The 22,011-nt window shown below is 53.9% G+C and overlaps 6 protein-coding genes across 6 annotated transcripts; 2 read left to right on the top strand and 4 right to left on the bottom strand.

Annotated features, from left to right (window-relative positions):
- Nucleotides 1-754: 754 nt before the first annotated feature.
- PG997_009298 (uncharacterized protein) lies at nt 755-1,869 on the bottom strand (the record flags this gene model as incomplete). The annotated part of the gene is made up of 2 exons (XM_066813613.1): nt 755-856; nt 955-1,869. The coding sequence occupies 2 exons, from the start codon at nt 1,867-1,869 to the stop codon at nt 755-757; spliced, it is 1,017 nt and encodes a 338-aa protein (XP_066665575.1).
- A 1,043-nt stretch (nt 1,870-2,912) lies between these two features.
- PG997_009297 (uncharacterized protein) lies at nt 2,913-5,911 on the bottom strand (the record flags this gene model as incomplete). Its single annotated transcript, XM_066813612.1, has 3 exons — nt 2,913-3,472; nt 3,548-3,717; nt 3,780-5,911. 3 exons carry the CDS (start codon nt 5,909-5,911, stop codon nt 2,913-2,915), a joined length of 2,862 nt encoding a protein of 953 aa, XP_066665574.1.
- Nucleotides 5,912-10,532: 4,621 nt separating this feature from the next.
- Nucleotides 10,533-11,558, top strand: PG997_009296 (uncharacterized protein; the record flags this gene model as incomplete). The annotated part of the gene is made up of 1 exon (XM_066813611.1): nt 10,533-11,558. One exon carries the CDS (start codon nt 10,533-10,535, stop codon nt 11,556-11,558), a length of 1,026 nt encoding a protein of 341 aa, XP_066665573.1.
- Nucleotides 11,559-11,961: 403 nt separating this feature from the next.
- PG997_009295 (uncharacterized protein) lies at nt 11,962-13,177 on the bottom strand (the record flags this gene model as incomplete). Its single annotated transcript, XM_066813610.1, has 2 exons — nt 11,962-12,144; nt 12,266-13,177. 2 exons carry the CDS (start codon nt 13,175-13,177, stop codon nt 11,962-11,964), a joined length of 1,095 nt encoding a protein of 364 aa, XP_066665572.1.
- A 4,694-nt stretch (nt 13,178-17,871) lies between these two features.
- On the bottom strand, nt 17,872-18,896 carry PG997_009294 (survival protein sure-like phosphatase/nucleotidase; the record flags this gene model as incomplete). The annotated part of the gene is made up of 2 exons (XM_066813609.1): nt 17,872-18,590; nt 18,716-18,896. The coding sequence occupies 2 exons, from the start codon at nt 18,894-18,896 to the stop codon at nt 17,872-17,874; spliced, it is 900 nt and encodes a 299-aa protein (XP_066665571.1).
- A 1,407-nt stretch (nt 18,897-20,303) lies between these two features.
- On the top strand, nt 20,304-21,159 carry PG997_009293 (gmp synthase; the record flags this gene model as incomplete). The annotated part of the gene is made up of 2 exons (XM_066813608.1): nt 20,304-20,693; nt 20,764-21,159. The coding sequence occupies 2 exons, from the start codon at nt 20,304-20,306 to the stop codon at nt 21,157-21,159; spliced, it is 786 nt and encodes a 261-aa protein (XP_066665570.1).
- Between the last annotated feature and the right edge of the window lie 852 nt (nt 21,160-22,011).

The raw sequence follows: 22,011 nt of genomic DNA, 5'->3' as shown, positions 1-22,011 counted from the left end.
CTAGGTAGGTCAATACATATATTGTATGTCGGACGGGGAAGGCACAGGAGGTAGGCAATCTTGGAATGGACCTGGACCTGGACCTGCGCCATCTCTGCCGTTCTTACTCAAGTAGGTATGCGGGTATGTAATAGGGCCACTTGAGGTTGCCGACATTGGAAACTACCATCTCCCCGTTGGCACCTAGACACTACAAAGGTGAGTCACGCCAGATAGGTACCCAGGTAGTCAGATAGCAGCACTGGTCAATATGTCTGGACCAAGCTGGAGATTAGTAACCCCCGTGGCTTCCTCGTCCGTTTGATTCAAGGAGCTGCAACTACCGCCTGCAGTATTGTCAATGACCTGGGTTGTAGCATGCCCATGCCAGCGCACGCAGTGCTGCTCACTCCTCGGCACAGCCTCCAAGGTTAGATGGTCCGGTAAGTAATAGGTAATCAGGAGGGAAGGGGCACTTGGGCGGAATGGGTGTGCCCATGCATTGATTGAGGGGGACATGTTCGCATTCAAACAGACCCAAACGATAGGTGATGAAATCCATGGATGCGAACAGCCAGGCACACATAATGTAATGATCCATCAGCTCTCGCATTCTCCTTGGGTAGTGGGTGGTCAGTATAGAATACAGTGTAGTGTTCTAGCTCTATTATATTACACCGGTGCATTAGTCGTGTACATCATCGATAGTCTCTCTTGGTCCGCGACAGTCTTGTTCTTTCTTCCATGATTGCCAACATCGAACTGACCGGTCCGTCTATATGCCGGGAAGCCCAACGATCTCCCGTAGCGCAGGTATCCACCGGGGCAGGATGTAGACCGGGTAAATGCCGACAAAGGCCGTCATGAGTCCAGTAAACTATGACGGGTCGAATCGTTAGCATCAATGTGTATAAACTATAAACCTGTGTCGGGTCTTGCTGCATGGCCAGCAGGTGGGAAATAATAGAGGCTTACCTTCTCAAACCAAGTATGGAAGTAGATAGCCGTCATCAGCAGCATCCAAAGGCACAGCCCCACGACAATGAGCGCAAACCTGCCCCCAAGCCCCAGCGTCCGGTGCGCATCCGTCGTCTCCCCCTGACCCTCAATCTTCTCGGCCTCGACACCCGCGCCCTTGACGGCCCCATCGCCCATCACGACGGTGCGCTCATCGCGGCGGCCCGCGAGCGCCCCAACCCGCACCGCGACCCAGCCGACCTCCTGCAGCAAGAACCAGCTGCCCAGGACGAGCAGGAAGACGTGTCCGCTAATGTCGTGCCCGCCGCTCCAGCGCCCGCCCGCAGCCTTGCACGCCACCGCCGTGGCGAAGTCGCGCGCCCCCGTGTGCTTGTCGCCCTGAATCACGTTGCTCTCCGCGATGGCGCATTGTCCGCCCGTGAGCCGGAATCCGCGGTCGATGAGGGCCGGGCCGAAGCACCACTGCGTCACGAGGAACCACCACCCGGTGATGGCTGCCCACCTCAGTCCGGCGCGCGCCGTTCGCGTCGTGCTCGAAGTTAGGGCCGGGTGGGTGACCACGAACGCCGCAAAGGCGATGGTGATCCAGGCCCAGCCGCGCTTGACGAAGAGGACGTTGAGCAGGTTGTCTTTGCGGGCGAAGTAGCTGGGCGCCAGGTCCTGAACATGCGACTGCCTCGTGCTGTCGTAGGGTGCTGCGCGCGTTTCCGGGCTGAGCACCGAGAAAAGTGTACCGAAAGCGAGGACGGTCGGGTAGAGGATCAACGCCAGGGTTTCGAGTGCGGTCGGGATATGTGGTGGGTTTCTCTTCGCAGCGCTCGTTGATTGTGAAGCCGAAGACTCGGGCCCGTTACTCGTGGCTGCCATCTTGTCGGAGCGTGACCGCAAGGATGATGTATTTGTGTCGGCCATCGGAAAGGTATCTCGTAGAGCGAATCTTGACAACAGATGAAAAGTGATCTGAGGCAAAGCGCAAGATGCGTAGGTAGGTAGGTAGTGGTGGACGAGTCTTTGTTCGTTGGCAAAGGTGACTGGAATTGGGCCGTGAATGAAAGCAGCTGGGGAGTTGCCTTGTCTAGAAAATGAGGAAGAAATACCTCTAGTTGCAAAACTAGGTGGACGAATATCGATGTCCAGCTGTTTCCGAAGACCAGTGGTCGTGTGGTCACCAACTAGAAGGCTGTAGCAAATATCATACAGGCATTCCTTTCTGCCTATGACGTTACAAGGTGGTCTTGCCAGGACGACACTAGTAAAGGCCAACCGGCCAGCCAGGAAAATACGCCACATGCCACTTCGCGCTGCCTGCCGAGCTGTGGCTGAGAGACGACCGCAACGTATGACGTACTCGGCCATTCGCACCATGGTCGTCAAGTCACCTTATTAATTCGCAATTTTATGGGATACGTAATTATTCATGAACATTCAATATTGAATACTACTAGCAACCTATGTGTCATGTGTTTTATTGTTATTCCACCGTGCCATCATCCGTGTCAGGCCTCTCCGTCCGCGGTGGTGTGTTGCTCAAGTATCATCAAGAAACAAATCGGGTATCCACACTGTCTGCTGCTGGGCATTCACCCGCTCTGTACATTGCCATTGATTTGTTGCTTGTCTAGCCGAAACTCCCTAGACCAATCCCGTACTGGTCGTGAATGCAATCATACCCTGTCCTGTTCCGTAAATAGGAAGATCGTGTCAATGCCTCTGGGGCCAAATAAAGAAGTAAAAAAGTGAAGAAGAAGAGAAGAGTAAAACGTAGTGCCTGAAAAGTAGGCTGTGTCGAAGTGAAGAGAACAGGTAGATCGTCACAATCCGTATGATTCGCAACAAGTTGTTGCGGGTCTGGATGCTTTGTAAACGCTCCTCGTCGTGGGCGGCCGGGTTGCCTTATAGATGCTTGCCGTCCTCGTAGGCACGCTCCATTGCCCAGTCTGAGCGGGCGTAGCCGCCTATGCCGACGTGCCGCAGGCACCTGGTACAGTGACAGTTGCTGTCATTGTTATCGTGGTGTAGAATGGGCTAGGAACTGGGGCTCCCGCGCCAGAACCACCTGAGCCAGAGCTCCCAGAGCCGGAACCTCCAGAGCCGGAGCTTCCAGATCCAGAGCTTCCAGACCCAGAGCTTCCAGAACCGGAACCACCCGATCCAGAAGGAATGGGGATGGTCGTCTCGGATGGCTTAGATCCTGGCTGAGATCCCTGAGGAGCTCCAGTGCTAGGCTGAGGAGTCGTAGCTGGAATAGGGTTGGCAGGGTAAGAGGAGGCTGGGGCAGAGCCGGAACCGCTTCCTGGGGATGAAGCTGCGGGAGGGGCATTAGGAGCAGAAGGAACCAAAGAGCTACCAGGCTGGGGCTGAGTAGGTGTGCTGGGCTTGGGTGCCGTGCTGGGCTTGGGTGCCTGGCTGGAGCTACCACCGGATGACGAGCCACCTCCAGAGGAGCCGCCACCGGGGGCAGCGCCACCAGCAGGTCCTCCATTGGACTCGTACTTGGCAATGGCGGCGCAGAAGGCTGTAAAGGAGACGAGTTAGTCGAGTCAAACAATGATAGAGAGCATTCAGGGATCTTATGGAATGTGGCACTTACTGTTACGGTTGTCCTTGTCAAGGGCAACAGACTTTCCATCGACAGTGAGCATGTTGACGGAAGCCTTGGTGCTAAGACCGTACATGTGGACACTCGACTTCTCGATGCTGACCATGTTCTGCTGGCAGCTGTTGGTCTTGAGGCATTCCTGGTCGTAGTTCTCGAAGAAACTGATGGATAGATGGTTAGTTACTGCGCATGCGTGAATAAGGGTCAGGGGGTAAAAACTTACGAGTAAAGACCAGCACCGTAGACAAAGATGTCAGTCGAGTTCATTACACGAACACCCCAAGTGCGCTTGCAACCCTCGGTAGAACCATCGCAGTTGCTGAAGTCGGGATCGTGGAAGTTCTGGTTGACCTTGAAGGGAGTGGTGGCATCAGGGTTGCCCTGCATGTAGGCAGTTTCGGTCTGGATGCAAGACATCCAAAGGTTCTGGGCGTTGGTGATTTGGTAGTTGTACATCTGACTGTGCTCAGAGGCAGTTCCCCAGAACCAAACAGGCTTCTGCGACTCGATCAAGACACCACGGCCGTTGTAGATGTCGATCTGGTTGTGGTCATCGAGGTCGAGTTCGTGGTCAGCGACCCAGAACCAGCAGTTCTCGACGTAGACGGAGGCGGTCTGGGTAGCGTGGAACATCATGAAGGCACCGATGCACTGGGTGTCGGCGGGGTGGGTGGCGTTGGGGTTCTTGGAGCACTTGTCTGACTGCAGATCAGTACCAGCAGTGCCACCAACTCGGAAGTGAACATCCCAGAGACCAGCAGCACCAGCCTCAGAGCCAGCCAAGTTCCACTGCATGAGAATGGCACCAGCCTGAGGTCCCTTGGTCTCGAAGATCAGGTCAGACATCTCAACAGTGCCGACATCACCGGGCTCGCCGACCTGGAAGACGGCAGTGGGCTTCGACTCGTCGTTGAACTTGGTGCCAGCAGCCATGATCATGGGCCACATCTCTCCGGTGATCTTGATGTTCTTGGGAACCTTGATCGTATCCTGGACGAGGTAGGCACCGTGGTCGAAGTAGATGATCTGGCCCTCCTTGGCGTTGTTAAAGACCTTCTGGATGGCAGCGGTGTCGTCGGTCTGGCCATCACCCTTGGCACCGGAGGCCTTCACGCTGACAAAGCTGCTGGCGGGGACACCTTCGTACTGAGGCTTAGTTCGGGTGAAGACCTTGCCGTCCTTCTTGAGGCCGTTGGGAACCGGAATCGCGCTCTTAGCAGCCTGCATAGCCTTGCCAGTACCACTGCTGTAGTCACGACCCTGGGCGAACGAAGCGATCTTCTGGTTACCCTCGAGAACGGTGCTGTTGTCTCCGGCAAATTGAATGGCAGTCTGGACACTTTGGGACATGTCGACATTGTCGAGAACCAGGGTGTTGTTGGTCATGGTGTTGTCCGGGCGGTACAGTGTCTTGAGGCCAACAGGTGTGTTCGAGATCTTGCTGTCCATCAACATGAGCGAGCCGGTCTGGATGTTAGTCGTAGTACCGCTGGCCATGTCGATACCGACGTTGCAGTTGTTGATCTTAACGTCCTGCAGCGCCCACAGCCAGTTCCAGTTAAGAAAGATTGCGGTGTTGCAGCCGTTGAAGGTCATGTTGCGGGTGGTGAATTGCTGAGACCCAAAGAAGGCACCATAACCTCCACCGTTGAAGGTCAGGTCAGCCATGAAACCACCGGAGCCATTGTCCATGAAGATACCCTTCTGCTGGTTGGCAGGAGACTTGTCGGGGTTGCTGTTGAAGACAATGTTCTGCAAGCTGGTGGCCTGAGCTACTTGCCAGTGGATACCCGCACCCTCGCTGGGCGGCAGCGCAGTGATGTCGATGACGAAGTTGCGGATCTGGCGGAAGAAGTTGTTCTGATTGACGTACCAGTTGACACTATCAAGACCTTCAATGTACGGATCAGCATCAATCACAGCCATGCCCTTGAAGCTGGAGGTAGCCTTCAGGGTAGGCAGGTTGACGGCATCACCAACGAACTGGGTGTAGTAGCTCTGGATGATGGGGCTGGAAACCATGTAGGTGCCGGCGGGGAAGTAGACCAAAGCAGGGGCGTTAGTGCGGGAGTCGCACTTGGTGATGCAGCGGTTCCCACCATCCTGGATGGCCTTGTTGATGGCGGCAGTGTCGTCTGTCTTGCCATCACCGACAGCGCCGTAGTCCTTGACGTTGCGGAAGACCTTGGAGTCGCCCTTGCCGAAAGGAACAGTGCCCTGGCGCTTGATACTGGAAACCCAGTAGCTGGAGTCAGCCTGGCGGGCCTCGAGGGCTGATGTGGTTGGAGCGGCCAGCGTGGGACTTAGAAGTCCCAAGGCCAGCACGGATGCTGTTAGGAATTTGGAGAGTCCCATCTTGACGTTTAGTGCCAGCTATTCGTGGATGGTCTTCAATAACTTGTGCACCGAAAAGAATGTTTTGTGTTTTGTAGGAGCTGTCGATCAATATCAGTATATAGAGCGAAAACAAAATGGGTGTTGATGTTGGAGGAGTGCTGAGAAAACTGCGTCCCCGAAAAATACGAAATAATCGAAAGAGAAAACCAACAGTCTTTGAGAAGATTGGTTTGCTTGAGAATACGGGGAAGAGAAAAAAATAACACAGGTTTGATTTGTGTTGGGGAGGTTGTTATAAGAACTGGATTTCCACAATGGGAGTCCAAGGATTTGAATGGGCAAGCAACACTCGTGGACAATGATGATTGTTGTCGACCAGGAACCACTCAATCAACTCATGGAGGGTAGAGTGATTAAATCAGAGGTCGAGCAATGCCCCAATGTACGAGACCTTTGTTGTTGAAATTTTACCCGAAGAGGCGCGATCATCAATAATAGGTGGTGGGCGGAAAGTTGATATGTGAATCACGCGTGGATCAAAGGACTCTTATGACTTACATGATGTCAGTCGAGTTGACTCGACGGCAGCAGAGAAACGAAACGAACAGACAGTAAACCGGGTCGAGGTAAGTCAAGTTCGTGTTGGCAAGTCGTCGTCAGCGTTCTAGGAGCTTCGAGAACGAAGGTGGTGTTGACAAGGAACGAGTCGTTGTTGTTGTTGTCCTAGGAAAGAAGTCGCCGACTTGGATGGAGTAATGTAGGTCGTAGGTGGGAAAACTCCCGAAACGAATGCGTCCAGACGTGTTGGTGAAAAAAGAATGTGCTTGTGTTGTTGCAAGGTGAAGTGGAAGTGAATAGGATGGCGAAGCAGCAGGTAGAGTGTATTTAGAAAATCAAAGTCTACCTCCACTTGGCTTGGGGGGCGGGGAGGGAAATAAGAAACAAGCCGCGGGCGTTGGGACGGGAAAGGAGGAGGGAAACGGGAAACAGGAAAGCGGCCAGGAAGCGATCGAGTTTATACCAAGCTCGCCGTTGCCTCAAATCTGGTGCCAGTCGGGTCGATATGGAGCTCAGTTAATGATGGCCGTGGTATGGCACTGGATTGTTCCGCACAAACTAGTGGGAGCGGCATGGATACCCGGGGTCGAAGGCATCGTTGATCCATCAGATCCTGTCTACTTTATCTAGCACACAAGCACAGCACTTGCAGTTACCAGGGCCTGGGCTCATTTCCAGCTATTCTTGACCTTAGCATGGCATGTATGACTGGCCATCACAGCATATCCGACCGCCGAGAGCCCCCCCCATCCGTTCTTTTGGATTCACATTGCTGCTAGCGGCGGGCGTTGACTGGCCCTCCGTCACTGGGAGCCACCTGAGGTTGAGTTACTGCTACTTTAGCACAGCGCTACAGGCTGTTACCCAAACCCGCCCGTGCAGGGATGCTGAGCTGCCCGGCGCCGCCTCTTTTTTTACTTCAGGTACCCTCTGCCACTCAGCAGCCGGCTCCTTGGGGGGGCAACCTTCCTAAAGCGGACTGCGCTACCCACCACTTGTCATCCTTGTCAGGTGCTCCTGTAATACTTTAATTGCCCAGGCCTGCGCAACCACACCATCCTGGCACATCACCCTCGCATCCCGGCGGCGATGTGGGGAGGGGCAGCCCCTTCCGCAACCTTGCGCTGCAACGCAGAGCGAGTCGTTCAATCAGAGCCGCTGAGATCTGAAATTCCCGTTCTAACCTAGTGCATCAATCACCCGACGGGTTGGCGAGGTGCGATGTCTTGCCTGTCAACCACTGGTTTTCAGCCATGGCTGAAAACTGCCGAGCATGGCTGCCAACCAACCTGCATGTACACATTGATGCTGGCCACCTGCCTTTTGCCAACCTAACTGAGATTATGTACCACGGGCTGTGATTGTATCAAATCTGTTTTTTCTTTCGCCCCCTATTATAGGGCAGTATCGCTGCATGGTGCCATGGGGGGTCCCACGCATAAAAGCGCGTGGCCCACCCGTCCACGCTCTGGAATGAAGAAACCAAGCAGCTGGACGAGAAGAACAAGGCAGGGGCAAACTCGCACCACCCAGGAGCCAGCAACTGGAACGGGCAGCCGGCGGAGGGCAACAAGGTCCAGGCGGCCAGGGGGCCCCCAGAAGGAAACGCATCGATCTTCAGCATTCGCGTATATTAATTGTTCGGATGCCAAGACCCAAGCCCGTCCGGCAGTGCAAGCGAGTGGAAGCGACGTAGTGCAGGTGGTTCGTTGGCTGAGTTGAGGCCGGGTGTCACCATGGATCAATCGGTTTGGATAGGCCTCCTTGGTCACAAATCCTCGGGATTCTCACTTCTCTCTCACACACTCTCGGTACCTGGAATGCAGCAGCAGCGAAATCACTAGAGCAAACCAAACCAGCGTCCAAACATCCATACCAAGTAGAACAGGCATCCATGATCAGGCATCCATCGATGTACCATGACTCATTGAATGGCAAACTTCTTCTTTTCCTTTGTCACAGGGGCTGCTGGATTTGATCACGTCCTCTTCCGTCGGCAGCCGTACACGCCGGCCAAAGCAAACGCCAGAGTCGCATCGCTCGGTAATAAGGTTGCGGCGAGGTGGGACGCGACGGTGATTCTCCTGTCATGCCCGTTGCAACATTGGGCAGAGAGCCATCCAGGGGGCCACGATGCCATACCGTAAGACGAACATATGGGGCGATGAACAGTGGCCGAAGGATCCAGTACCTGTTAGACAACATTGAAAGTTGCGCGATGGCGCACCATATCCGTTGGCACTGTTGTGACGCCATCACCAAGATCCGTGCAAGATTTACGTCTGTTCCTGCATGCCAGACTATTGTAGCGCAGGTGTTCATGCATTCATTTGTGCAACTAGTTGAAGCATCTCTCTCGAATAGCTTGAATCGTATTGGTCGGCTTACTATGACTTGGCCAATACTAAAACCGTTCTAATACAGGATAGCCTCATTGAGCCGACCGAGATAGATCTGTAATCTGGAAGGGTTTGCGATGCTTGGAGCTTTCTCAAAGCTTCCACGCTGTCGATCGTGGTTCTTCCCTCGTGGAACATCTAGAATCTGGCGCTGGCAGATCGCAGAATGTCTGGTAGAACAAGCCAAGCAACCGCTAGTGACCAAGTGCAGTAACCCAGTAACCGGTGACGTGGTGAGCGACGGATGGATCGACGCAGGCACGCACGCACCCTACATGCACAGAGAGGGCGCTTGCTTGATGGATCTTGATGTCAGAGGGCGCTTATTACACAGGTCCTACGACGTCAAAGGGTTTGCATATGGAGAAACGATCAAGAAACACCGGCCCGTCGAGGAAAGATGTTCGCTTTTTCTTGGAAATAAAAGGACGGGCTCAAAAAGCGAAGGATGGGCGTACAGCAGAAGAACGGCGTGCTGGAAGCGAGCGATATGGGAGGAGGATGATCTGAAACGTCAAGGCCCAATGTGCGTTCCAGATCCTGCAGGTAATCCAGCGTTACCTGAGGTAACAATTACCGGCTGCATTGCCAGCCAACCAACCAATCCCGACTCAGGTCTGCAATTTCCTGGCTGGCCGGCTGATAACGGGCTTCTTTTGCTTGACTATCATTAGATATCTGTTCATGCGCTCTATCCGAAGACAGGACCAAATGGCTTCGAGCTTCTTTTGGCTGAATGAAGCAGACATTTGCGGCGGACACTCCGTAATGAGGTAATTCAAATCAAATGGTGGCTCACCAAGGCGCAGGTAGAAACCCACGAGGTCTGGTCTTGCATGAAGGCGGGGTGGTGGGAGGAGGATGACTGTGCGTCGATCCTCCACGTGCCATGGATGATGCTTTTCCCACTGCTACCTACTGGCCACATCCAACATCCTTTCCTGCGCATCGTCGCATTCTCGCATCCGCAAAGCCTAGGATGATGTACTTTAGTATGTAGGTATGAACAAATCAGCAGTTAGCATGTTAGCTTTCTTTCATGTGCCCACTTCCACACGGCTTGCTGTCTGCTGTGTGTTCGTTTCTCGTTCTGGTGCGATCTCGAACAAGGAGTTGGGCGACAACGCATGATGACTAGTCAAAAACGACGATGATTTGTCGTGTGTTTGAAACTTTCTAAGGGGCTGTTGCCAAGGGTCTGTGTGATCGTCAACCTTAGTTCTCGCCTGGTCTGGGATGGCAACGGTGGAGCATGCGGTACGATCTGTTAGTGGCCGGAGATTTCCCCGTCCAAAGCAATTCCAAAATCATCCATGATGGGGCCAGCAAGTCATTCCACTCCAATCCATGTGTGCAGCGGCAATTTTTATGGCTCTTCGTCGCTCTAAATAAAAAACAACCTGGACTCTCTGGCGGTTAAGCGAGTGGGCGGGCGACCACACGATAGCGCAGCCGACGAGCAGCTGGCGGGACGCTGGCGGGACACTATCCCAGCCGCCACCCCAGATCGCATAATCTTAGTGGATGGCGTAACGGCGTCGATCATGATGAGAGTAGTACTGTTCACGCCACGAAGCCTCATGATCGTACCCACCCCCTTAGCAGTCGCAAATAAGGATCGCTGAATAACTTCGAGAATCTACTATCCATGAGTCGGTAATTGCTGCCAAGAGAAAAGCAAAATGGTCGAGGACATGCTCGGGATCAGAGCACCGCCAAATCTCCCCGGTCTCGTCAAGGCCGCCTTCGAGAAGGCGCGAGTCGCGGGCGACCTGACATACTACCCAACCCAAGTCGCCATCCTGAGGCCGGGCAACTCCGGCATCGCCTTCCAGCTCCGCTTCTCCCCGGCCTTGGCCTCCAAGCCCAAGCCCCCTCCGCCTTCAGGAGGGGACAAGGGGGAGAAGAAGAAGCCCTTCAACCCCTTTGAGAACCCCTTGCCTTCCATGACCATAGCCCCGCTACCACCGAACCATGTCCTGGTCCTGAACAAGTTCGCCATTGTTCCCGAGCACTTCATCCTCGCGACGCGTACGGTAAAACCGCAGACGCACGTGCTCGAGTCCGATGACATCGCCGCCGCCTACGCGTGCATCCGCGCGTACCATGAGGATGAGGACAAAGCCCAGGACCTCTTCGCCTTCTTCAACTCGGGCCCGCACTCGGGCGCCAGCCAGCCGCACCGGCACATCCAGCTCCTGCCCGTGGCCCAGATGCGCGCGGGACTCGAGTCTGCCAAGAACGGTGCCGACTGGGAGGTCATGGCCGACGCGCTGAGCAGCCGCAGCGATGCCGATGTGCCGTTCGCGGTACTAACGGACCGCATCGCGTCGGGGGCCACAGCCGAGCAGTTGCATGCCGCCTACGTGCGCCTATATAAAGATGCGGTACGACTACTGCACCCGGAGGAAAACGAAAACGTCGCTGGCGAGGGGGAGGCACGGATCAGCTACAACTTGGCCATGACGAGGACGACCATGGCGCTCTGCCCGCGCATCGTCGAAGGCGCGACGATCCGGAGCAAGTCCGGGGAGGAGGTGGTGGGACCGGTGGCTCTGAATGGCACCGTGCTGGCGGGCACAGCTCTCGTCAAGAACGAAGCGGAATGGGACGCACTGAGGGAGGATCCGGACAAGTTACTCGGGGTCTTAAGCAAGATCGGCGTGTCTTCTTCTACGAAGGGGGTCGCAACTGGTAGCAATCTCTAAACAACACGCAGTCATTCGCAAGAACTTACGGTCGATGGAACTGGTGTCCAGGGGCACAGGCAATGTAGTAGTGGAACTCGATCTCTGATCGCAAGGTTCCAGGTATTTCATATTGCTACACAGGCAGGGAAGTGATATTTTGTACCACCACTAATGCGAACTGGCTCTTGAAAGAGTATGTTCAGGCCAGTTCGAGCAAGTAAATACACCCTCAACATCCAGCAAATATTACATCTCCGCCTAATCCGGCCATTCGCACATAACCAACCAACCATGGAAAACACGCGCTCACTCTCTGTTGTACATTGTTGCCCCAGACATCGACTGTCCTTCATCAACCCGTCCTCCCCAATACGTACAAACGAACTCTCATCATCACGTAAGATCAGGTAGGCAACTTCAACTAAAGATCCGCCTCACCTCGAGCCACGAGCTCATCCCACTTCTTGCGACAAGTTGCGTTGCCAAAGTGGTATGAGCCGCCGTTATTGGTAATGAAATCTGCGACCTGTTTCCAGGGGATCCTGGCCTTCGTGGGGCTGTCGCCCTTGGCCAACTCATGGACGGCTTTCTTCAGCAGGAGAACCTAATTTTGCACAAAGTGTCAGCGCGGTCGATCACAATGAGCAATGACAGTTGAAACACAGCGCAGAGTGCCCACGAGTATGAAACGGAGTATAGACATTGATGAATTGGAATCAACTTACATCGTTATCCAAGAACTCGGGCTTGCGGACTCGGGCATTCTTGTCCTTGGTCAGGGTTCGGTAACGACCACGAAGAGTCGACTCGGCCTCAGTAAAGTTACCCTTGCGCCGAATCTCCCGGTAGGTCATTCCCGCGCGCTTGCTCTGAACCAGGAATTCGTCCTTCTTGGCGCGCTCGGCATTGGCCCTGATCACTTCACTGTCTGATTCTTCTGCTTCGGGCTGCTTGTCCTTGGGTAGCTTACTGCGATGCGCCAAGCCCGTCTTCAGGGACGTTTTCACTGTTGGACTGGCCAAGCTGCCCGGCGCATTGCTGGAAGCGGATGATGAAGGCGAGGACGGGGATACTGTGCTGCGTGAGAAAGGGGTAGGCAACCGCGAAGGCGAGGGTCTTAGCTTCACTGGCATGGGGAGCTCCTTTCTGCCTTTGGCTTTAGCAGTCAGCCGCAATGGCATGGAGGGTAGAATGTTGCGAGACTCGGGCTCGGCCTTGAACGGGCAGTTCTGTACAGGAAGTGACTCGGTTGAAGAGTTGAAAGCCGTTGTAGGGATTAGGGACGGGGATGGGTGCTTTCGCAGGTCTTTGGGGGACACATAACCCATCTGGGGATTTGCGATGGCAGCATCGTATACAGACTGGCAACTAGAATAGTCAAAGGGTGACGGGATGGTCTTGGCATGGGTTTGCATTGGTGGAGTGCTGACAATGTACGATGCACTCGGCATAGGCTCAACGTTCATCGAACCAAAGACGTCAGAACCAGCTGTGCCATGCGACGAGGAGAAACTGCTGTTATGAGTGGCCGTCGGGCTGACATGTGAGCTTGACATGACATCGCTGCTGGACGGGAGGCCGTCGCAATAGCTAATGCCGTTGTTGAGGCCCATGAAATTGTACGCAGGGTCCGACATCTGGAAGGGTTGGTGTCGAAGGTCAGCTCCGCTGTTGAATGAATTGGAATACATGGTGCTAGCCCCGGCAGTGTTCATGGTAGTTGGGTTCCATGAGAAATCGTTCCCCTCCAACGATCCTTTGTCTAGATGTTGGGTATGAATCGGGTCTCTCCCGACTGACGCAGCTGAGACATGACCAGGTTGAGATTGTAGTCTGCCACTCATGGGAGTTACGGCATTTGGCGGCGCCGTTGGGAATGAATCGAAGTCGATACCCTGATAATAATCGCTGTAGCTATCCTCGGTCTGGTGCTTCGTTAGCGGCGCCAACTCTCAAGTGGTATTGTTCAGGTTCACATCATGATTAAGATATGGTTAGGTAGTACTTACAAAATAATTATCATCGTCTGTCGACTGAGCAGCTGGTGATGAGAAGCTTCGTCTGCCATACTGGGTGAAATCCATGGTGTTGAACTTTCGACCGGTTTGACGAGATATCTTGTGCTTTTGCAGCTGTTGGTACTGCTGGCGTTGTCGTTGTCGACGTAGTTGGGGCGAGTGCAGCACCCCAGGCACGGAAGTCGTGTTGGGTAAGGTGGTTGAGTTGGGCAATGCCTTCTTTACGCAACTGAGACCCCAGGTTAAAGTCACCCGTTGAAGGTCTAAGGTTTTCGTCCCAGACAAGCTGGGGTTGTGACGTGTTGATAAACATATTGCCAAAGGAGGGGGCTCTTCGTCTATGTGTCTTGGGCCGAAGCAACACCGACAGTTACCCAGCCCTCCAGATGCCTCTCCTTGCCACTTTCTGCCCGAATCTACACCCCTCTCGGCCCTACGTCGTCTCTCTTGCTGCCCGGCTTGTTCCTATAAGGATAGGGGCAACTGGGATCTAGATCTACGCTAGGCTTTCACCGCCGATCTCTCGACTTGGGCAGTCTCGGCCAGGCTGAGCCAGTGAGTATCGTTGCCGATGACTTGCAGCCCCCGCACTGGGACGTTTATTGGGACGGGAGACGGGGGAAGAGGAAGGAAATTGGGTAGGCTTGCAGTCTGGCTGGCGGTCAGGGCCCAGTGTTCGCCGGCAACGATGCAAGATCTCGTGCGGGTTCCCGTGGAAGAGGTTCACCGCGAACTGCTTCCCCACAATAGGTAGAAACAGGTCTGTCAATAGCCTCAACCCAGAGCTGATGACTAGTATGGGCAGGTTGAAGTGATAGGATGGGTTCGCCTCTGATGTCTTCGATGGCTGCAGGTGGACGTGCAGACCGCTGCCCTAGTACGACCTATGGCAGCGTCTTGGGTGTTTGAGAGGTCTGCAACGTGTTGCAAGATCATGCGAATAGAGGTGAAGTGGAAGGGTGTTTCTGGTACTGCTGCATGTACGTCTAGCAAGAATGATGCCCCGACTGGATCATGGCACAATGAGGGGATGGAGATATATAGACGACATGAGGAAGAGAACAAGATATTAAAATAGAAGAAGAGTGCTCGAGACGGGCCGTACTGTAGACTTACCCGCGCGCCAGACCATAACAAATATCATTATGATCTACTACTTACGCTTCCAGGATTCCAGACTCCATTGTCTTTCCGAATCTGGCCTCGAGCATGGCAAGGAGGAAGGATATCAACCGCCCGTCGCATACACACACGCTCGCGGAGGGAGAGTATCAATGTAGGTAAGTACTTCCTGTTTTGATTCACCAATATGAGGTACCTGAAGTACCTACATACCTACATTATTTGATGTTCAACGCATCTGGAGGGTGGAGGTGGGGATCAGTCGACGTTTCTTGTCTTTGCTTGTCTGGCGGAATCTTGAGTGGAGGTCGGCGGGAGGCGGGCAGGAGTGACTAGCGAGGTCGCTCTTGCTCGATTCGATGGTGGAATTTCCCAATCGGTCAACACGTACTTCTTCCAGCCCTTCCCTCCCGTGACTCGCCCTGGCTTGGTTCAAACAGCCGCGGGCAACAATAACCATCCGCCTCTACATACCTACATATTTCGTCCACATGTACCTACATGCTTGTACCGCTAATCTAACTCTTCTTACCCTCCCTGGTCCTGATATAGAGAAACCCTTCGAGCCGCTGTCATCGCCAGTGCCGCGCTCGCTCACTGTGACGACCTCCGCATACAGCGAGAGAAAATGAGATGTGAGGTTATGCGGCTCTGTCCCTCCTCGTCGACGGAGCCAACATCTGCTGCCTGTCAGACGGCTAGACGTTGCAGTGCAGCAAACTGCATTAGAACCTGAACTATAAGCCAGGGTTTCCTTTGAAAAAACCCCAGCTATCGTGGAGCCTGTTTCACGTTTGATGGCCGTATCGCGCAGTTGGCAGTTGCGATTATTGCAGCAATGACCGGCCTCTTGGAAACGTCAAGACATTAAACGGCTATCTGCAGCGGTCCATCTTTGGGAGCTGCTGCCATGCCCATTTCGGGCCCAAACTTGCGCGCCTTTTCCGCAACGCTGGCGAACACTTGGTGGATGGCCTCAGGCAGTTCAGCTCTTCGGGGTCTGCTCAGTTGCCAAGCCTCTGCCTTTCTAGCCGAGCCGCTTACTATAATCCAGGCAAGTAAACCAGCTCGTACACATACACAACGGTATATGCCAACAGTCTGCAGATGTAGCTGCAGGTGTGGGAAACCGTTGCCGGCCTATCAACGGTATCATGTTGTACCTCCACCATGTCTATCTTAGTATCATCGCTCAGAACAGGAATCGGGCTCCTTCACGATCATATCTCGATTAGATCTTGCTCAGGAAGTGCTTCTTTTTCCTTCTCTTTTGCCTGCATTACAGAAGTATAAGGCTCACTACTACCTCGACTAGATGAAAAGTGAGTGGCTAATCTGTGACAGCAACAGTGTACAGCCTACTCGGCAAATCTTTTCAGTTGAAAACCGAGAAAACCAAGCCCTAATATCACGGTATACTCGATACCCGCGGTGACATGTCATCTGGCCCTTATGTCACCCCCGGACTCCTTCCACGTCAAGGTTCGAGTAGCTCTGTCCCTTGTGAATGGACCAACACGAGGAGGGAAGTACCTGCACCAGTTCTCCAACGCATGGTCACATCTGTCGACATGCAGAAGACATGTATCGTGGTGGGGGTTGTACTTGCTTACTATTGGCGTCAATGACAACCAGTAACCCGTGTCCGGAAGCGATACCCGCCAGCTACCATGTTATGTATGTACTTATCTTGGAAACCCCTGCCCCTGTCATCCAAACAGTGCCCACTGGCTACTTCAGACAGCTAACGGTGTCGGCTGGACATTCCGAGATGATTGATCACGATCAACAGCTGCCGAGAACGGCGTCCTCAATCTCGGCACTTACGGATAGCGTTGGTAGAGGGAAAGAGTCATTGTCAACAGAGTCTTCGCTGTTATCAAGTGTCGCAGCTGCTACTCAAGAGGCGCAGTAGACGCATGGCTTGCCGGTCTACTTTTCTTTCGAAACGCAAAGAAAGACAGCCAGTGATGGTAGAGATCTGCGGTCCAATGTCGACGTCAGCTTCCCGCAAAGTACATGTAACGCAACAGCATCTGGCGGACTGGTCGGCGTGGGGTTCTACATGAACCGTTGGTTGACCGTGAAGAACCGTACAACACGTACGTATCGCCCTTCGATACATCTCATTGTGGATGCATCCTTCACTCCGTTTGAGACATCATCAAAGTATTGCCCGTCCCAAAACAAATTGCAGACACAACTTTACAAGGTGCCCGAACAAATTGCACGCACTCCCGTTGCGAATACAACACCCACCCGTGCTGATCCATGATCTGACGACATATGGTACCCTGGTCCGGGCAATGCCTACCTGAGGAGCAATTTTCTTTGGCTGGATTGAGCCATGTGCAGCAGCTCTGGATCTTGGTAGTCTGATTGATTCCCCTCAAGCTGTACCTGGTCTCCTCCCTTTTGCTCCGGCAGGCTCCAGATCCCATCGAGGGCCAATCTAGTTGAAGGTATGCCCCTGTTCAATAGCACTTAGTGCAAGGACAGTTACATCCCGTCCTAAACCGGCCCACCCAACCGACAATCGCGCATGAAGCTGATGTGTGGTGTCGACCTCTGGCAGTGAGCTGGGGATCGCCGGCTTCGTCAACCTGCAGCTCGAAGTCAAATGAACTTTGCTGCAACGTTGTGAGAAAGGAGACAGCGAGCAAAAGAACACACACAAATCAGACCACATCACGATAGTATAGCACCGCCTTGTATACGAGAGAATACAGCACCCACCAATGAAGTAGGTACTTGTAAAGGACTTGGTTGTTTGTTGGCATCTGTTCATTTCCACCTTCCTTCGGTGGGTGCCGGGGTAAAACCACATGTTGATTGTCTTTGAAGCAGAGGCAGGCTAGCGAACGTCACATATCAAGTCTGTCAAGACTGCCATCACACCCCTCCATGACATCAAGCCCACCTTCTCGGCTCCTGATCTTGGCGAAGGCTAGATACGGTCCAATGATAGTAGGCGACTCTCCCAAGGGCCCGGATAATGTATGGCTTATGCAACAAGCGTTGTGGCCAGATGCATCGGCGACGTGGCAACATAAGGTCATTTCGATGCATGCGAATAGGAAAACGTGACTCCCAAGAACTGAATTTTCATCATGTATATCATACAGGTGGTATACAATCGATCCTCGTAATATCTGATATCTGACAAGACAAGCCCACCCCCTGGCGGCCTCTCAAGGCATGCAAGTCAGCATGCTCTTGAGCTTGTCCCGCACTATGGTCTGCTTCTCCACCGGCGCCGTCGTCTTATCGGTCGCATCGCCGATACTAACTGCAATGCGACACCCGCCCGACAAAGCGACATCCGTCTCGGTCGGCAGTCGCGTGCTGCCGCAGTGATCCACATCCTTCTGCGAAAACCAGCCCGGGTTGAGGCGCGTCAGGACCCAGACGAACTTGGCCGGGTCGGTGCAGTCGCCCTCGACCTTGGGCATGTTGACGTTCAGCCAGACGTCCTCGGGCAGGTAGGGGGCGCCCGAGGCGACGACGGCGTCGGTCAGCTTGGCGGCGAGGGCGGCGTACACGGCCAACCGTTGGGGCACCGGGTCGGTGTCCCAGCGGAGGGTGCCCGAGGAGGCGCCCGAGAAGGCGAGGGCGGGCACTTTGGCCTCGTGCGCGGCGTGCACGGCGACGCCGACGGTGCCGCTGAAGGGCACCTGCACCCAGAGGTTGGTGCCCACGTTGGGGCCCGAGACGACCAGCTCCGGCGCCGCGCCGTCCCACTGCTGCGGGCCGAACGTCGACAGCCCGTACTTGAGCGCCGTCACGGGGAACGAGTTCACCCAGTTCAGCCGCGGGTCGCTCGCGTTGGTGCCGACGGGCCCGCTGTTGGCGGCGCAGCTGTCGTACATGCAAGGTTCCTTGCGCGGATCGGGCTCCTCGTCGCGCGAGCCTAGAGGGTCGGGATATGTCAGTAGATAGTCCCTACTTATTTATGACCCATGCGTGTCCCCCCTATTGAGACGCGGATGCGAAAATAAAGGAGGAGGTAATTGGATCATGACATGAAAAACTTACCGGCTCCCGACTTGTTTTCGGCGGGCGAGGAAAGTACGACATCGTGGCCGGCGCCCTTGAGCGACTCGTGTAACGAGCGGATGTAGAGCTCGGCCCAGCCGTCGTCGTTGGACTGCAGGATCCGGATGCCTTGCACGTTGGCCGCGAGCGCCGATAGCGCGGTGATGACTTGAACGCGCATGTTGAAAAAGGAGTGAAGCTGCTGCTGTCTGTTGGGTCAGAATCGATAAGACCGAGGCGGATTGCGCAAGATTTGGAAGAGCGAAAGGAAGAGCTGCTGCTGCTGCTATTCAACAACGGCGACTCGCTAAAAGTGCATAGTTGGCGACATGTGCAAGTATTTATCTCAGTGGCTTTGGGTAGCAGCAAGCCCAAATACCAAGACTTCTGCGGACTTGACGGCCACTTTCAGAAGTGATCCCCTTTTGAATGGTACCGTAAGGTTACGTTGTTGCACGAACAGCTAGGCTGAGCTGGACCCATGGTTGATGGGTTTCAACATCTTTGACATCGCCACTTATTCAGGGCCTTGGGCTGAAGCAGGGCGTGTGAATGGACAGCGGTGCCTGGTCGAGTCAGTTGAGCATCTATGAGACATGGGCCAATCAGGGGTGCGAAGGTGCCCTTGGTGTCCTTATGCGACCGTACCATTCCACAGCTAACCGAAGTGCTATTTCGAGCGCATGAGGCCGCCCAATAGCTTCGGTTGCTCCTGTCTTTACTACTCTTTACTATGTCTTGGCTGCCCGATTACTGCCCCGATGGAAAGACTTGGAGATTGTTTTATCTTTCTGTTCGTGCTATTTATTTCTCCACAGCCTATAGACAATCTTGGAAATGCCCGTCTCGTCCCTCCTATTGCTTGTCGTACCCCTACCCCTACCGGTTAATTTAAGAGTTCTGGCCGGATCGTGGGGCGAAAAGACAGTTGAGAGCTAAGCCCGCTCTGCCCACCAGGCCGCCAGGCACAGCGGCACAGCAGCGGACACAGCGGGCAATACCGCTGCATGCAACACCTTCACTTGCTGCAACCCACTGAGATTCTACCCCGCAATTTGACTTTACGGGATTACGGCGATGTGTAGGTGCCAGTATCACATCTTGTGGACTTGGCCTACGTTCCTTTTACGAGCACTCCATGGTTTCTCCTCTTCAGCCACAAGACTCCGCTCCCCCCCGTCTCCTTCATCGTTAGATCATGTTGGTGATTTGCATCTAACCTCCGAAGATTGCTCAGTGACCGCATAAATATGGCACGAAACCGATCCACATGGCCCGAGCGCTCAATGAAAGACGAGCCGCTTGCAGCCTCAAGAGCAAGCATTGATCGTTTGGCCCGTCGGTTATATATCTCACAGGCGCAGCCGAGCCGCGACTCTTCCTGACTGTTGCCGTAATGCAACAGAAATTCAACACATCTCTGATTAGAAAGCCTGCAAAGATATCTTCAACAGATATCTTCGGTGAGGCTAAACCATAACAAACTCCATAATCTACTTGCTGCATTCTCCTGCTGTGCCCTTTGTTTTGTTGAGCTCTGATGCATCTCGGGCCGTTCTAATCGCTTTTTTTTTTTCGTGTCGCCAGTATGCTGTATCCATCATCGTTTCCAGAGGACCCCAATCCTCCTCCTCCCCGCATAGCCGTCTGCCTCAACTCGTACAACTCGAGGTTCCTGCCGGCGATCCAAGCCTCGTACGTGCGCGTCCTCGGCCGGGTTGCGCCGGGCGCGCAGCTCGCCTTCTTCGAGTCGGCCAACAAGGGCGAGTTCCCGGACCCGATCGATTTCGACCTGGTCGTCCTGGCCGGCGCCAACGTCGACCCCCGGGCCTCGTGGGACTTCATCCTGAAGATCCACAACTTTATTCGTACCGTCGTAGCGCAGTACCCGGACAAGAAGGTCGTGGGCATTTGCTGGGGCCACCAGACGATAGGTCGTGTGTTCGGCGCTGACATTGTAAACATGGATGTCCCAGAGGTAACTACTAGCCACCAATTAAGCGCGTAATTCCAGTTATTGCATTCTCTAATATGCGATCTTTGTACAGATGGGCGTCACCTCCATAAACTTGACGGAGGAGGGCCGGAAGTTTTTCCCGCATGCCGCGGCGACTGGCGTCGTGCGTCTTCAACAGCACCACCGACGCGAAGTCGCCGCCGCCCCGGCGAAATTCACCCCGCTGGCCCAGGGGAGCCAGATCTTCCTCAATGATAACAACACCATCCTCACTTTCCAGGGCCATCCGGAGAAAGACGCCCAGACGGCCCGGCTGCGGCTGCACGATACCCAGAGGTGGTTCGGGTTCAATGCCGTGGACGAGAAGGCCTGGGCTAAGCTCGAGGCCCAGATAGAGACGGAGCACGACGGCGATGAGATCTGGAAACGCATCATGCACTGGATCAGGGAGCCGTCAAGGGGTTTATACGCACCTCAGCCTAGTTGAGAACCAAAGTTGTAGTAGATATTGCCACATCGTGCATCCGGAAGGCAATGCGACTATACGCGCGCAAAAGACAAATCTTGGGTATCCAATAGGCTGTCCAAACTACAAGACTCCTGTAAAACATTAAATGAAATAATCGCCCACGATCATCAGTACGCATTAAGAAGATAAACCACAAGCTACAACTAGAACATAGTGACGGTTATCGTATTTGGATGTTCTATAAATGATGGGACGTTGCCGAGGCCGCGATTATGTGCTGCCTCTACCTTCAAATAGAACAGAGATTTACAGAAACCACGACAAAACGATGATGCAGAGGTTTGGGACAAAATAAACAATGGCAAATGGCTAAGGATAAATCGAACAAAAATGCAAAAGGAGAGGTCCGAACGTGGATCGAACACGTGACCTTAGGATAATCAGTGTACAAACTGCAATCCCACGCTATACCACTTAGCTACCGAACCCTTTGATTGATGGAAGAAAGGCGCTTTATCCACCACTAGATCCACCAACAACACCCGGAAAACCAAGTAACACCTCAGAAGTGTATCGCCAGATGCTGACGAAATTGTTGTCTTCAGGCGACATCATGACAGAGTTATCTCTGACGCACTTGTTTTCTGATCGTTTTGAGCTGCATCGCATAGACATCACGGCAACTCTATTCCTGATTGCATACAGCTCAAGATGACCGGCCGCTCTCCACTGTCTGTGTATAGTATAAAATCCCCAGCTCTTCTCAAGGTAGGCAATCTCTAAGTACACATCGCTACTTCAAACATTATATTACCCACGGTTAAGCGCCGTATTATTGACACCTAATTGACACGCGCGATTCAACTGCCT

This window comes from Apiospora hydei, assembly GCF_038363865.1.
Source record: "Apiospora hydei strain CBS 114990 chromosome Unknown utg000007l_segment0_segment0, whole genome shotgun sequence".
In the NCBI taxonomy this organism is placed as follows: domain Eukaryota; kingdom Fungi; phylum Ascomycota; class Sordariomycetes; order Amphisphaeriales; family Apiosporaceae; genus Apiospora; species Apiospora hydei.
Note: the sequence above shows the minus strand (reverse complement) of the source record. Positions and strands in the feature narration are given on the sequence as shown.